This window comes from Phyllobates terribilis, unplaced genomic scaffold (genome assembly GCF_046119375.1).
Source record: "Phyllobates terribilis strain yellow unplaced genomic scaffold, ASM4611937v1 Scaffold_1__5_contigs__length_1240528914, whole genome shotgun sequence".
In the NCBI taxonomy this organism is placed as follows: domain Eukaryota; kingdom Metazoa; phylum Chordata; class Amphibia; order Anura; family Dendrobatidae; genus Phyllobates; species Phyllobates terribilis.
Window position 1 is genome coordinate 483,494,843 of NW_027362761.1, and position 16,097 is coordinate 483,510,939.

Below are 16,097 nucleotides of genomic sequence, written 5' to 3' on the forward strand. Positions count from 1 at the left end.
AGTTTCCTGCTGCACATGTTCACAAGCTCCTGTCTTAACATTCTAGGACAGGTTTCTCTCAGAGAAATAAGGCGGTGGCCATTTTAATTCTATAAAGATGACCCCTTAGACAAAACAATTATGATTTGCTAACTAAATGTATTTAGGAATTTATTTATAGTGAAATTTTCTTCAGTTATTTATGTGTTATATATTCCTGGAGAACCCCTTTAAGTTTGCATGTCATTTTGGTCACAACTTATTTTCAACCATGTAGCATCCTTATCTCTATCTATCAATCATTTGTTAAGCCAGTGATTGACTTTCATCCTCCATTATCACATTATGTCACATATCTACAGGACTTCTTCTGTTGAATTGACTGGGTAAAAGCTGGGTAAAGCTTTAATTCATCTCCTGGGGACTAAATTAGCACCAGGGACCAATTGTGTAACTCCTTTTATTTAAATTTAGACTGTAATTTCTTACAGTCAGGGTCTCAAATAGGTGGGGTGAAGCACTACAGAATATGTTGGCATCAAATAAAGATTAGTATTATTTTATTATTAACTTACCAAATAATTTTAGAAAAATAAAACTAATAAAAATAACTTTTTTTCCACTTTTTGAAAGTTACCTTTCCAAAGTTTGTTTAGTTCTGTGGATGAAAATTGAGTGTTTTTTCTGCGCATCTGGTGAAGTCCCACAGGAAGGATCCAGGACACAAAGAGGTTGAAGACATGCGGTTTTATTATCGACACGTTTCGAAGTTGTCCAATTTCTTACTCAGAATACAACCACAGGATAACTTCGAAATGCGTCGATAATAAAACTTCATGTCTTCAACTTCTGTTTGTCCTGGATCTTTCCTGTGGGACTTCACCTGCAGCGCAGAAGAAACACTTAATTTTCCTCCACAGAGAACTCTTGGTTTTGCGACCTGTGGTTCTGCAGCAGCTGTTCTACCAAAGCTTTGAAATTGTTATGGGCTACACAACCCCATCAGATGAGCATGTGTAGCACCCTGAGGATTCGGCTGCTACAGGGGTATTGCACCTCAACCCAGAGGTGTGATATTCCACTCCCGGGTAAGGATGGAGTGTGGAACTGAGCTAGTAGGCTGCATGCACTACACACATCCCATTTCCGGGGAACAGACCGATGGTACTCCCACTAGAGAAATGTGCAGGTACAACAGAGTCTGTTCCTGGCTGGAGTGGGAGGGGGGGTGGAACATCCCAGTAGTGTAGGGGCAGATAGGGGGAGCAGCCTGGGTAAAGTTAGGAGCTCATTGGGTGCTGGTCACCTGAGCTCACACATAGAGGGAGTATATAAGGTGGGCACCATCTTAGATCAGGGTCAGTCTGTGAGATGTCAGTCAGTCAGTCTGTCAGAGTGTAACCTGAGAAGCAGAGCAGAGGAGAAGAGAGAGAGAGACACAGAGGCGCAGAGGGGACCCCAAGAGCCCATAAGAGAGCTAATAGGGTGAAGGGTCGGCAACAGGGTACCGGATCCCAAGCTGGCAGAGGCTACAGCACACCTTAGCCAGGAACCGGAGGTCGTGGGCAGGATCTGCCACGATCACCCACTAAATCCACCCGGAAGGCAGACCAAGAATAGGGTCAGGGAGCCCAGAGGAGGCTTGACCAACAAGAGGCCCGAGGGAGCCGGACTTAGGTGGATCCCTGGTGGGAACGGCCAGAAGAAGGGAGAGACAGAAAGGAGCTCAGGAACACACTCCGGAGTTGCCTGGGAGTTGACCGAGTCCAGGACCTGGTGGACGCAGCACGGCTTGGGTGGTCACTGCTGTACACAGTGACCCGAGCAACACCAGTAAGTAAAACCCTGGAACTGCATTTTATGCCTCTGAGTCTCCTTGCTGCACCTTCACAACCACCATCCTCCACGGCTGACCCCCTGAGGCTATACCCCTCCCGTTGGGGGTTATACTACCTAAGCTGCACACACATCACCAGCCTCAGTGGACCCTGCTGCAGCGGCGGCCTTTTGACCGCAAATCAACGGGTGGCGTAGTCGACACAAAGAACTCTAATAACATCTGTAGGACTGCCACACACTGAGCTTGACACCCTGGGCACGGACCGGGTCACAGCCACTCGGAGACTACAACCCCCATCTGATCCGGCTCCGGGTATCCCCAACAACACTGGCCCAGGGGGCGCGTCACATGTACTCTACATTAATATACCTGTTGCTATTTGGATAAGACCCTACTGCACTTTTTTGCTCCTGTTGGTAAAGTTTGTTTAGTGTCATTCCATGAACACTCCTGAATAAATCAGAAAACCCATGCAAAGCATATTTAATCAATCATCAACGATCAATAGCAACATCTATGATGCCAGTAAATGTAAAAGCCTGCATTATTACATAACAAGGGGGAAAAAAGTTTAGATTCTGGAAAACTCCAGAATAAAATGTATTATGTAAAATTAAAGCAAACAGAAGCTTTCAAGGAATGTGATTAAGATCCCGTACACACCTAATAAGTACAGCACAAACTGTGTTTTTTTTTTTTCTTTTGTTTTTCACATTCACTTAGAGAAATAAGGAATGGAAACCTGCAGCCTGCAGAGAGCTACAAAGGCTGCCACTGAGACGTCTTCCTATATAAGAAGGGCGTTTCTTTCCTTAGAGAGGCAGAGAGAGAAAACCAGAATAAGAATGACTGTAAACTGTCCAAAAAGACCGTGAGAAAACAGGAAACTTCCAGAAGTACAAGAGAAAGCAAGATGGAATCTAGTTGCAAGCCATTCCCAGGGGACTTGTGAGCCATTGTTATGGAGGCAGTTCAGTTAGTTATATCCTTCCTTCTCCTGAGGAGGAGCTCAATGCCAGAATGTTGCTATCTGGTCATTGCCTTAATCTGGCTGAACATCAGCCAAAAGTCAAAATTGTGCTACCAGGATTCCTTTGAGCTCTTTGCCATGTTGGCAGGGGGTGTGCGAAAGTCTAAACACGTTTCATTTGTTCTCTCTTTATTATTGAAGATGAAAGGGGCACATGCAGAGTCTGAGAAATCAAGTGTTAACATCTCTATCAGGCAAGTGCACTGCCATTGCTGGAGCCCGCTCATGTCCCACTTCTGTTTCCTAGTAATCAGTCATATTCGCAAGGCGCGACGGGGAACCCCACTGTTACTGAACAAGATGTTCTAGTGCGTTGTGAAGGAAAGTCATGTTCATCTTTCACTTTGGAATAAGTCATAAATTATTTATCATGTGTGGGATTTAGTATTTTATCATTAAACGATTTGAAAGCATTACACTGTGCGAGCAATTACTTGGCAATTTGTGTTTTTGATGATTAATTTTATTACTGAACAACTACAGTGCTGTCGATCAATCCAAAAGGTTACTTAGCCTGAAACCGTAATATTTAGGAAAATAAAAGTGAGGTTTTCTGTTGCTTAGGAGAATATCTGTGTGTGCAGAATTATTAAACTTACATTTTCCCATCTCAATTAAGTGAGAATAATAACCAAGCAACTCAAAATGTACAAAAATAAATTTCTGACACTTGTAAAAAAAAAATATCAGTGACCTAGAGAACCCCTCTTCTTTTCAATAACAGTCATAAGCTCCATCCATGGAGTCTCACAGTTTTTTAATCTATTGATGATCAACTTTTTGGGCAGCACCAACCATAGCCCCCCAGACCATGCTCAGAAAAGTGACTATTTTCCTTCACTGTAAATCTCCTATTTAAGAAGGGCCCACAAGTTCTCAATAAGGTTTAGGTCAGATGAGGAAGGGGCTGTCTTTATTCTTTCATCTTTAAGGCCTTTACTGGGAGTCGAGCAGTGGAGACTTCGGTGCGTGTGATGGAGAATTGTCCTGCATAAAAATCATGGTTGTCTTGTAAGATGCAGACTTTTTTCTGTACCACTGCTTGAAGAAAGTGTCTTCTAAAAACTGGCAGAAGGTTTGGAAGTTGATTTTGAGTCCATCTTCACCCCGAAAAGGTACAACTAGCTCATCTTTAATAATACCAGTTCATAACAGTACCCACCTGCACCTTGCTGGCGTCTGAGTCACAGTGGAGGTCTGTGCCTGTTACTGATCCATCCCCAGGCACATCCATGTGGTCTGTCAAGAGTCATTCTCATCTCATCAGTACATAAAATTTTTGAAAAATCTGTTTTTAGACATTTCTTGGCCCAGTCTTGAGGTTTCAACTTCTGTGTCTTGTTCAGTGGTGGTCAGGTTTCAGTGTTCCACACCTTGGCCTTGAAGGAGGGGGAGTGGATATGAAAAAACACTCTAAAATCTCCTGCACTACCGCATCTAAAAGTTTAAAAGTTTGCAAATACACATATTTAGGCTGCGTGCCCATGATGCATTTTCTCATGCGTTTCTGCTGCGGAATTTCCGCAGCGGAAACGCATCAAAAACGCATGGTAATCCGCACCCCATGGTCCCCAATGGCATTCCGCAATGTCAATGCACATGCTGCGGATTTTTCCGCAGCGTTTCTGCAGCGCAAATAAATCCGCAGCATGTTCATTAATTTTGCGGAAGCGCCGCCATTGACTTGCATTGAGACGCATAGAATCCGTGTCTGTACATTTGTACAAGCGGATTATATGCGTCTCTATGTGCGGATGGTACCCAGTTCTGGAGGAGAGAAGACTCTCATACAGACCTGGGTACCATTGTACCTGTAAAAAAAGGAATAAAATAATAAATAAAGTTTATATTCACCTGTCCGGCGGCCCCTGCAGCGCTTCTCCTTCCAGGACCTGAGATGAAGTCGCGGTCATGTGACCGCAGGCTGCCCCGCAAGATGCCGGCAATCCGGAAGAAGCCAGGACGAGCGCGACAGCACACGCGGAGGGGGATCGGGGGTAAGTATAGCTTTATTTTTTTATTTTTACGGTCACACTATATAAATCCATGCCTGGCGTGCGTGCACCCTAACCATTCTCCCAGGAGACCTGCGTGCTGTGCGCAGACCCTGGGAGGAGGCAGAGACAGCGGGGACCGGAGCAGCACGGGGAGGTGGGTAAACATGCCAGCATACCTGCTAAGAAGAGGAAGTACATACTGTGGTGGCCAAAAGTATTGGCACCCCTGCAACTCTGTCAGATAATACTCAGTTTCTTCCTGAAAATGATTGCAATCACAAATTCTTTGGTATTATTATCTTCATTTAATTTGCTTGCAAGGAAAAAACACAAAAGAGAATGAAGCAAAAATCAAGCAAAAATCAAATCATTGATCATTTCACACAAAACTCCAAAAATGGGCCAGACAAAAGTATTGGCACCCTCAGCCTAATACTTGGTTGCACAACCTTTAGCCAAAATAACTGCGAACAACCACTTCCGGTAACCATCAATGAGTTTCTTACAATGCTCTGCTGGAATTGTACACCATTCTTCTTTGGCAAACTGCTCCAGGTCCCTGATATTTGAAGGGTGCCTTCTCCAAACTGCCATTTTGAGATCTCTCCACAGGTGTTCTATGGGATTCTGGTCTGGACTCATTGCTGGCCACCTTAGAAGTCTCCAGTGCTTTCTCTCAAACCATTTTATAGTGCTTTTGGAAGTGTGTTTTGGGTCATTGTCCTGCTGGAAGACCCATAACCTCTGAGGGAGACCCAGCTTTCTCACACTGGGCCCTACATTATGCTGCAAAATTTGTTGGTAGTCTTCAGACTTCATAATGCCATGCACACGGTCAAGCAGTCCAGTGCCAGAGGCAGCAAAGCAACCCCAAAACATCAGGGAACCTCCGCCATGTTTGACTATAGGGACCGTGTTCTTTTCTTTGAATGCCTCTTTTTTTTTCCTGTACACTCTATGTTGATGCTTTTTCCCAAAAAGCTCTACTTTTGTCTCATCTGACCAGAGAACATTCTTCCAAAACGTTTTAGGCTTTCTCAGGTAAGTTTTGGCAAACTCCAGCCTGGCTTTTTTATGTCTCGGGGTAAGAAGTGGGGTCTTCCTGGGTATCCTACCATACAGTCCCTTTTCATTCAGACGCCGACGGATAGTACGGGTTGACACTGTTGTACCCTCGGACAGCAGGGCAGCTTGAACTTGTTTGGATGTTAGTCGAAGGTTCTTTATCCACCATCCGCACAATCTTGCGTTGAAAACTCTCGTCAATTTTTCTTTTCCGTCCACATCTAGGGAGGTTAGCCACAGTGCCATGGGCTTTAAACTTCTTGATGACACTGCGCACGGAAGACAAAGGAACATTCAGGTCTTTGGAGATGGACTTGTAGCCTTGAGATTGCTCATGCTTCCTCACAATTTGGTTTCTCAAGTCCTAAGACAGTTCTTTGGTCTTCTTTCTTTTCTCCATGCTCAATGTGGTACACACAAGGACACAGGACAGAGGTTGAGTCAACTTTAATCCATGTTAACTGGCTGCAAGTGTGATTTAGTTATTGCCAACACCTGTTAGGTGCCACAGGTAAGTTACATGTGCTGTTAATTACACGAATTAGAGAAGCATCACATGATTTTTCAAACAGTGCCAATACTTTTGTCTACCCCTTTTTTAGGTTTGGTGTGGAATTGTATCCAATTTGGCTTTAGGACAATTCTTTTTGTGTTTTTTCATTGAAGACAAATTAAATGAAGATAATAATACCAAAGAATTTGTGATTGCAATCATTTTCAGGAAGAAACTGAGTATTATCTGACAGAATTGCAGGGGTGCCAATACTTTTGGCCACCACTGTATGTGCAGGGGCACCGACACTGCTATAACAGAGGGCAACTTTTTGTACTCTTGACAGCAGTCAGTGTCACCTGTATAGCCCTAATGATAATTCTGTTTCTGTATTTTAATAAAAATATATAATCATTAAAGAAGCATACACATCAAATTTTTATCCGAAAATATTGCAATCATCATATTACCATATTTTTCGGAATATAAGATGCACTTTTTTCCTCCAAAATTTTGGAGGAAAGTGGGGGATGTGTCTTATAGTCCAATATACATAAGTACTGTGGCTGTGGATGGTGGGGGATGTGGGGGAAGCGACAGTGGCGAAGTAGTTGGGCACAGGAGGCAGCAGCTGCCTGCAGCAGCCTACACTGTGCCCGCTACTAAAGAAAATGAATATTCACTGCAGTGAATATTAATTTTCCTTAATAACCGGCACACTGTGCCTGCAGCGGGGCTTCTGGTATGTATGGCCCCCTTCATCCCTGTATGTATGGCCCCCTTCATGCCTCATCCCTGTATGTATGCCCCCCCTGGTACTTCATCCCTGTATGCATGGCCTCCCTCATGCCTCATCCCTCTATGCATGGCCCTCCTCATCCTTGTATGCATGGCCCCCCTCATCCTTGTATGCATGACCCCCTTAATCCCTGTATGTATGGCCCCCTCATCCAGGTATGCTTTGCACCCCATGATCCCCGTCACGCTGCACAGAAAAAAAATAAACAACGGATACTGGAAGCCTGTGCTAGCATTTCTTCTGCGGTGTTTCTATCAGTGTGTCAAGAGTGGGAGAAGAGGGTTGCATTGACAATCCAACACAATGGGTAGCACTTTGAACACATTTTATAAGTGGTCATGAACTTGTAAAAAACTCATGAAATAATAAAGTTACGTTAAAACCAAGAACATCATTGTTTTTCTTATGAAATTCTCAATAAGTTTGATGTGTCACATGACCCTCTTCCCATTGAAAAAAATAAAGTTGGACCCAAAATGGCCGACTTCAAAATGGCCACGATGGTCACCGCCCATGTGGAAAAGTTTTCCCCCTCCCATATATTAATGTGCCACAAACAGGAAGTTGATATCACCAACCATTCCTATTTAATTTAGGTGTATCCATATAAATAGCCCACCCTGTACATTGAGAGTGATTTAGTGCACTATGAGAACATACACTTCCAGGATACTTAGCATGTGAATCCAAAGCTTGATTCTCAGCACTCACAACATATTAGTACAAAACAGGTATCATTATTATTCCTGTACAAGGAACTATATAGTTTCTGTGGTCAAATTGTCCTGACAGATTCCCTTCAATATAGACACTAGTCGGACTATACTTACTGTTCACTACTCTATTGTGCTGGTGAACGCTTTCCTTTTAATACGTTCAGCCTCCTGCTTGCTGCAAAATCCTTCTTCTTCCACAGCTTATGATAAAACTAGACCCATTCTATACTGTTGATGCTTGGTAACATATTTTATAATAACGACCATCAACAGATCACCTCCTTCTACACGAACAAACTGTATAAATATTATATATAGTACTAGTAACCAAGTGTTGTATGTGCCAGTGGACACCGTTGGCCATCTCAGTCATGAGTTACCAGATGCAACTCATTTCCCTTAAAAGGAATCTGTCACTAGGTTTTTGCTATCCCATCTGAGAGTAGCATGATATAAGGGCAGAGACCCTGATTCCAGTGATTTATCACTTACTGGACTTCTTCGTGTAGTTTTGATAAAATAACAGTTTTATCTGTTGCAGATCTATCAGTTCTATGAACACTGAGCTCTGTATAACCCCACCCACACCACTGATTGTCTGTTTTCTGTGTATATTGTCACGGGTGTGTCAGGTGTGACAGACAGTCTTTCTGGATACAGCTGTAGAAGGTCATTGCGCTTGGCTCTGCAGGCACCTTCTTGATCTTTTCATCTCTGTAGTGCAGTGATATTCTTCTCTCTCTAGGACCTAGCAGTTACCTTAGCCTTCTGATGCTAATTGACACACCTTTGCTTGATGTTTAAAAACCCTCAGTGTCTCCAGAGAGTCGCCGGTGATAGCTCTATTTTCCACTGTCCAAGCCTGGAGTACTAGTAGTCGACTAGTTTCTTCTTGGAGTTCCTTTGGAGGATGGTTGTTGTGATCTCGCTGGTGTCTTCTCAAGCTAAGTGTATTCCCTTGTCTGTTTACCTGTTTGTCTTTAGTTGCAGTGGGGGTTGACTAGTGCTCACCCCGTCCCCTCCCTACCAAGGGCCTATCGCTAAGGGCAGTCAAGGATTACATATCCTGCTCGGCGATAGGTGCGGAACCTATTTAGGGACGTTAGGGGAGTCAGGGTGTTGTCAGATCTGCCTAGGGGTCTCCACTCCCGCTTTCCCTAGTGTTTGGGCTTCCTTCCCCTCCTCCTGTCGTGGTGCACTTGGTCCTTCCCTCACCTCGCGTGACATATACTGTGCATAGGCAGAAAGCTGCCAATCAGTGTTGGAGGCGGGTTTATATAGTGCTCATGATTATAGAGGACTACATGCAGCGGGTTTTCTACTACTCCAATGATAATCTCCTGCTGACAAAATAGGGATTTTATCAAAACTACAGCAAGTAGCACAGTAAGTGACGCATTGCTGAAATTAGGGTCTCTCTGTGTTATGCTGCTGTCAGGTTAGGTGACAAAAGCCTAATGATAGATTCCTTTTAAATACTAAAGCTGTTCATACACTATATATAAAATGAAAGTCGGTCAAAAGGGATTCTTAATTCCAGTGGAAAACAAGACTCTGCCTATTCCCTTCTCACAACTGATGGCAGAGTTAAGCAAAGGTGTTATTGGTAGCATCTGGTTAAATAGCTGTCAATCAAACATGTATTTGGCCATCAGCAAACTTATGTGTGGACAGCTTCCTACCTCTGGAGATTCACAAAATGATGTCACCTGCACAACAATAATTCTTACAGTTATGGCACAGAATTTGGATATTAAACACAAAGATGTCCCACCGCAAGGGTAATATACTCAATGAAGTCATAGTTCTGGCATAATGAATACAGAACAGGGATTACACCTGTAATGATGATCCATTACAGGGACAGCAAGCAGTGATATCTTTCAACAGATATCCCAACACAGAAAAAATGACCAAAGTGACAATAATAATGTCATACCAAGACAGTGCCCTATGCACAGTGCCCTATGCACAGTGCCCCAGGCTGTGAATTAATAAAAAAAGCCATGGCTCTTTCTAGCGCCAGCATCTATAGTACCTGGAAGTGATACGTGAGCAGCTAAGCGGCTGATGACACGTCAATCACACCAATGAAGTGCTCTGTTCACATTAGCCTTTGGTGATTATCCTTTCAAACTACACAGAATGTAGGAAACTTTAGCAGATTGGAAGATATCCCTTTCTCTGGAAGCCTCTCAGACATAAATTGAGGGTATGCAGGTGATAATTAAAAAATGCCCAATACCTATTAAATGTATAATTCACATTTATTGCTTCATGAAAACATATATTATTTCATGGAGGTGAATGGTGGAGTGGCGATCACTGGGCTGACAGAACCCATTTGTATTCTGCAAGATGTTTTTTTTACTCTAAAATAGTAATATTTGTAAAAAAAAATCAGATGATTACTTATATATTTTTTTTAATTACCCAGTGATCCCAATTTATAGAAAATTAAATCATATTGAATTCCTTATATAAAAAAAAAGACTGATCTTAATAAAACCAAAGTAGGCTGATGCAAATCTATTGATATTTTCCATATATTAGCTTTCTATTACTTTTCAAATGTAAAAACAGTGTTATCTCTAGTGCTTTTTTTTCCGTCAAAAATACATGAACCCATCAAAACCCGGCGGATCCTATTAATGACCCAAAGTCAATAATAACCATTTGAAATGGATTCATTATAGACATCATGGATCTGTTAAGATTGAAAGCCATATGATGCTATTGGAAAGAGGATATACCGTAAGTGCCATAGAAAGGAATAGGATCCAACACTATCAAGTTTTTAGCAAAAAACATACTTAGAAAATACTACAAGGTAAGCCCTTGTAGAGTTATATCTAGGTGTGAAATACAGTAAGTACAGCACTTCTCTAACCTATGATCCACTATTTGTACTTTTGCAAGAATACAGTATTACACTAACAGCGGATAGATTCTAGTAAGCGATAGCTGCCAATAAGTAATTAAAATAACTAAATAATTAATTAACTATTGCATACCCTTCAGGTCACATGTTTTCTCACCTTACACTTGAATGGCTTAATATCAGAGTGGACGATCATGTGTGCCTTAAGAGTCTGTTTCTGGACGAAGCTCTTGAAGCAGAGATGACACTGGTAGGCTCGGATGTTTGTGTGAATCAGGATGTGCCGCTTCATATTTGCCAGAAGAGTAAATTCTCGACCACAGATCCCACACTTGTGTTCTTTCACACCCTAAATACATGAAGAAGCAAATGATTTTTGAGTTCTTGTAGTCGTGCACATCACAAAAGGTGGGTTTTATCGGTGGGAGCATTTGGTTTTTCAGCTCACTGGTGTTCAATCCCAACACAAGTGAATGAGCGTGAGCTGCAGTAGCCGGTAAAGTCCCAACTGTTTGTGCCTGGTCATACAATAAAGGGGACCAGTTCCATGGCTTTATATTTGGCTAAAACCTTCACTAATCAAATATTGATGCCCACCGATATTAAAGTCCTGGAAACCGTTTAATGAATGCTTGACCATTCAAACAGGTTGACTCCAGAGCCCTATTCTCGCAATCTGTGGGAATTGACCCCCCAGCAATCAGGAACTGTGAGAAGTTTTTATGGTGGGGCTACCAATATACATTCAATGGCGCCTGTGTGACTGCACAGGTTCACCTCCAAGATAATGTGGGCCCTTGTGCCGCAGATTTCCAGTGGCCCAAATTTTGTGATGTCTCACATGCTTCAGTAACATTGGAGAAACTGCAAACCCCAAATTGGTGACAGATGGCATCTGTCAGAATCAAACGTCCAGATGTATGAGTTAATCGGAAGGCTTAACGCGTTATGAATGTAGCCTTACTAAAGCTGACTCTGCACTGAGCACTTACTGAAGTGAGGTTGCTGGATGGTTGGAGGCCATGGGAGTGTGTGAGCGTCCACTTTTACTGAAATGTCTGATCAGATTCTCTCCAATCTAACTCATCACGTTACGGGAACCTGTCCTGGACACTGTCACACTGGAGTGCTGGGCGCCACTGCCACAGGTCACACAATGAAAACCAGCTGCTATTAGCAGAAGTAGGGAGAGCTATGGTGTGTCATGAAGATGCCTGAGCCCTAGGTCTCTGAGTGACCACTTTCCGTTCACTCAGCGGCCGGCCCATGAAGATGTCAGGTGTATGCTCATCTAGAAACACAAAGTAAGATGCACAGCCACTATATAGAAATGGGGTGCTCCATAATGTATAAACTCTGGACAATAAATAGAAAAAAAGGATACATTAACTATGTGCACACCCAAAATAAATATTCAAAATTTTATTACAAGCAAGACAATTTAGACATGATTAAAACCTAACTTAAAATCAATACCATGATTGTAGATATGGAATACAATAATATACACAAGAACAGGAGTGTATCAAAATAGGATAATGGATCAATAAGGTACACCAGGGGAAAATATTATTATTATTATTGCACCAAGCCCAAAGTATGCTTGTAATAATATTGCACATAGAAGCTACTAAATTTCAAAACCCAATGTATACATGGTATGTGATCATACAGAGCATTAGTACATTTTAGTAACAATATTCCATCAATATAATGTATATGGTGTAATAAGCCTGAATAGATAACATTAATACTGCTATCACATACAAGAATCAGTAAATTAATAACCGCTATAAATGCAATACATGCAGCTCCCTTCATATATAATGAATGAAATATAAACTGGCTGGAAATGAACCTCCCAATTCTATAGTGAGTTATGTACAATGATAATAATCATAATCAAGAGGAACAAAATCATCATGTGCAATATGCAAAATCCCCAGAGCTCACACCCTGCATATCATGCCAATTTGCCAGAAAGTCATCAAATATACCACATGAGAGCCCCCATCATATCTGCAATCACCTCACAAGCCCACGCGTATCGCTGCACACGGCAGCTCCCTCAGGGTAAGTGTGCTCATCTAATGGTGAGAGTTCTGAGCAAATGTACAAACATGGCTGACATAGTGGTCTTCAGTAGGCCTCTGACTGTAAAGACAGTGCCATTGTAACCTCTCCATCTCACCACAGGGACCCCACCCAATTTCCAACCACCTAAAGTGTTTTTCCCTTTTATAAAAATCCCAGTCCCTGGCCACAGTTTGCTATGAAAAAAAACAAAACTGCACTTTACTCACTCTACCCATGTCCAGAGCTGGGTCTCCACCGCTGCTCCCGGGGTCTGTTGTTGACTGCAATGCTGATGTTACGTTGAGAGCATAGCTGTTAGAACCTTGCTCTTAGGTTTTTTCCTTTGCTGGTCACATGACCTTGTTGGCCTATTTAATCCTGCTCCGCCCTTCTGGCTTTGCTGGACTGCATTGTATAACTATTTTCTAGCTAGCCTGTGCTCTGTATCTAACTCTGTTAGTTTGCTTGGTCTTCGGACCTCTTTCTTCTTTATATTTTGTTTGTTTGTCTGTCTGCTACTATTTCTGTTAGGAGGTGTCCCATTTCCTCCCAGTCCTTAGTACTTGTAGGGATTCCTTCCCCACATCTATAGGTCTCCGTACAGACTAGCTTAGGACTTTAGCAGGTCTGATCGCAGGATCAGGTTCCCTGTTACATTGTAGGGATTCAGCTGAGTTCTATCGTAGGGACAGATCTCCTCTCTTTCCTTAGCTCTGGTAGCAGAACATAACAGTAAGTCCAGCCCGCAAATTCTCTAAGGAAAGATTTTTCTGTTCCATCATGGTGTCGGTTCAGGATTTGGCTCATCGCCTGCAGGGACTCTCTCTGGAGGTGGCCGAGCTCCGTCAGCACGTGAGTAACTATCCTGGAGCACATTTCTTGGAGCCTAAGGTATGTTTGCCGGATTTATTTTTTGGTGAACACCGAGAATTTTTTTCATTTAAAAATGCTTGCTTACTGTATTTTCGTTTGAGACCCAAGTCCTCTGGGGATGAATCCCAGCGCATAGGGTTCATAATGTCACTTTTGCGCAAAGAGCCTCAGGAGTGGGCCTTTTCTTTGCAACCTAGTGATACATGCTTCAGATCAGTGGATAGTTTTTTTTCTGCTTTGGGACTATTATATGATGATCCTGACCGTGTCGCATCAGCTGAGACTGAGTTAAGACGTTTGAGACAGGGATCAGGTAATGTGGAAAAATATTGTACTCATTTCCGTCGTTGGTCTACTCAAACAGGGTGGAACGATTCTGCTCTGAAAAGTCTATTTCTTGCTGGGCTCAATGAAAGGGTTAAAGACCTGCTAATTGCTTATCCTACACCTGAAGATTTGCAACAGGCTATGCAATTAGCTATACGGGTGGATAGGAGACTGCGTGCAAGGGTTAATGAGAGCAAATCCTCTGCTATGTCAGTTTCTGGTTATGAGAATGTGTGTACTAACAGTGGTGAATCGATGGAGATTGGATCGGTGGCACCTCGCTCTCAAGAAAAAGACCGTCGATTTTCTGAAGGCTTGTGTTTCTATTGCGGAAAATCTGGTCATTTGATTAAAGGCTGTGAGCTTCGTATGAAGAAAGAAAAAAAAATGGTCAGTCATGCCCGTATTGCCTGTTTAAATTCCAAGGGTGTATTTTTAGCTGCTTCCACGATTGCTCAGGAAAAAATAATGGAATTTCGGGTGTTTGTTGATTGCGGATCTACTCTGAATGTAATTGATGGGGGATTCTTGGAAAGACTCAATTTAAAACCCGAACCTTTATCATCCCCCATTGCTGTGGTTTCTGTGGATGGTTCCCCTTTGAAGAATATTACTCTCAAGGTCTGTGAATTTCCTCTCACTATTAATGGTGTTCACCATGAGAAATTGGATTTGGTAGTTTTGAATAACTTGCCTTCTCCAGTAATATTGGGATTGCCCTGGTTAAAATTTCACAATCCTGTACTGGATTGGTCTACCAATGAAATTAAATCCTGGAGCCATAAATGTTATGACAAGTGTTGTAACGGGCGTATTGCAGCTTTGGATAGGGGAGAATTGCCTGTTCCTATTCAGGATTTTTGGAGAGTTTTTTCTGAGAAGGAATCGCAGGTTTTGCCTCCCCATAGAGACTATGATTGTTCTATTGAATTTGTCCCTGGAGCGACTCTTCCTAAAAGTCGTTTATTTAACCTTACTATGCCTGAGAGGAAGGCTTTGGATGAATACATACAGACAAGTTTGGCCGCCGGTCACATTAGGCCCTCTAAGTCTCCTGTGGCGGTTGGATTTTTTTTTGTAAAAAAAAAGGACGGCGGTTTACGTCCTTGTCTGGATTTTCGTGAGATTAACAAAATTACTGTACGCAATCCTTACCCACTGCCATTGATTCCTGATCTGTTTAACCAGTTAATGGGGGCCAAGTGGTTCTCTAAAATTGACCTTAAGGGGGCATACAATCTGTTGCGCATGAAGGAGGGTGACGAATGGAAGACTGCTTTTAACACTCCTGTGGGTCATTTTGAGAATCTGGTTATGCCTTTTGGTCTTACTAATGCTCCTGCATTTTTTCAGAATCTTATTAATGACATCCTTAGAACTTTGATCAGCAAAAATGTGGTTGTGTATTTGGATGACATTTTGATTTATTCGCCGGATCTGGAGTCTCATTGGCGGAGCGTACGTGAGGTATTACAATTGTTAATGGACAATTCGCTTTTTGCTAAGCTGGAGAAATGTGAGTTCGCTGTACAGAGAATTAGTTTTTTGGGTTACATTATCTCCAGCGAAGGTTTTGAGATGGACCCGGTTAAAGTTCAAGCTGTACAGGAATGGCCTAGGCCTATTGGTTTGAAATCGATACAGAGGTTTTTAGGTTTCGCCAATTATTACAGAAAATTCATAAAAAAATTTTCTAGTATTGTCAAACCTCTGACCGATCTCACCAGGAAAGGTGCTGATGCGGTTCAGTGGTCTTCTGAGGCCATTGAAGCTTTTGTGTATCTCAAGGAGAGGTTCACCTCTGCTCCCATCCTTATGCAGCCTGATGTGACTAAGCCGTTTTTGGTTGAGGTTGATGCTTCTTCGGTGGGGGTTGGCACAGTATTGTCTCAGGATAACGGGGATGGATTACATCCCTGTGCCTTTTTTTCAAAAAAATTTTCGGAGACTGAACTGAATTACGATATTGGTAATCGGGAATTATTGGCTATTAAACTCGCATTTGAACACTGGCGCCACTT

At 42.5% G+C, this 16,097-nt stretch overlaps 1 protein-coding gene across 1 annotated transcript in view; it reads right to left on the minus strand.

Moving 5' to 3' along the window:
* ZNF366 (zinc finger protein 366) overlaps positions 1 to 16,097 on the minus strand; it is a 73,307-nt gene that overhangs the window by 3,472 nt on the left and 53,738 nt on the right. The window contains exon 3 of the mRNA XM_073655034.1: positions 10,958 to 11,149. Within this exon, the coding sequence (XP_073511135.1) occupies positions 10,958 to 11,149 (192 nt within the window). The remainder of the gene's footprint in view (positions 1 to 10,957; positions 11,150 to 16,097) is intronic.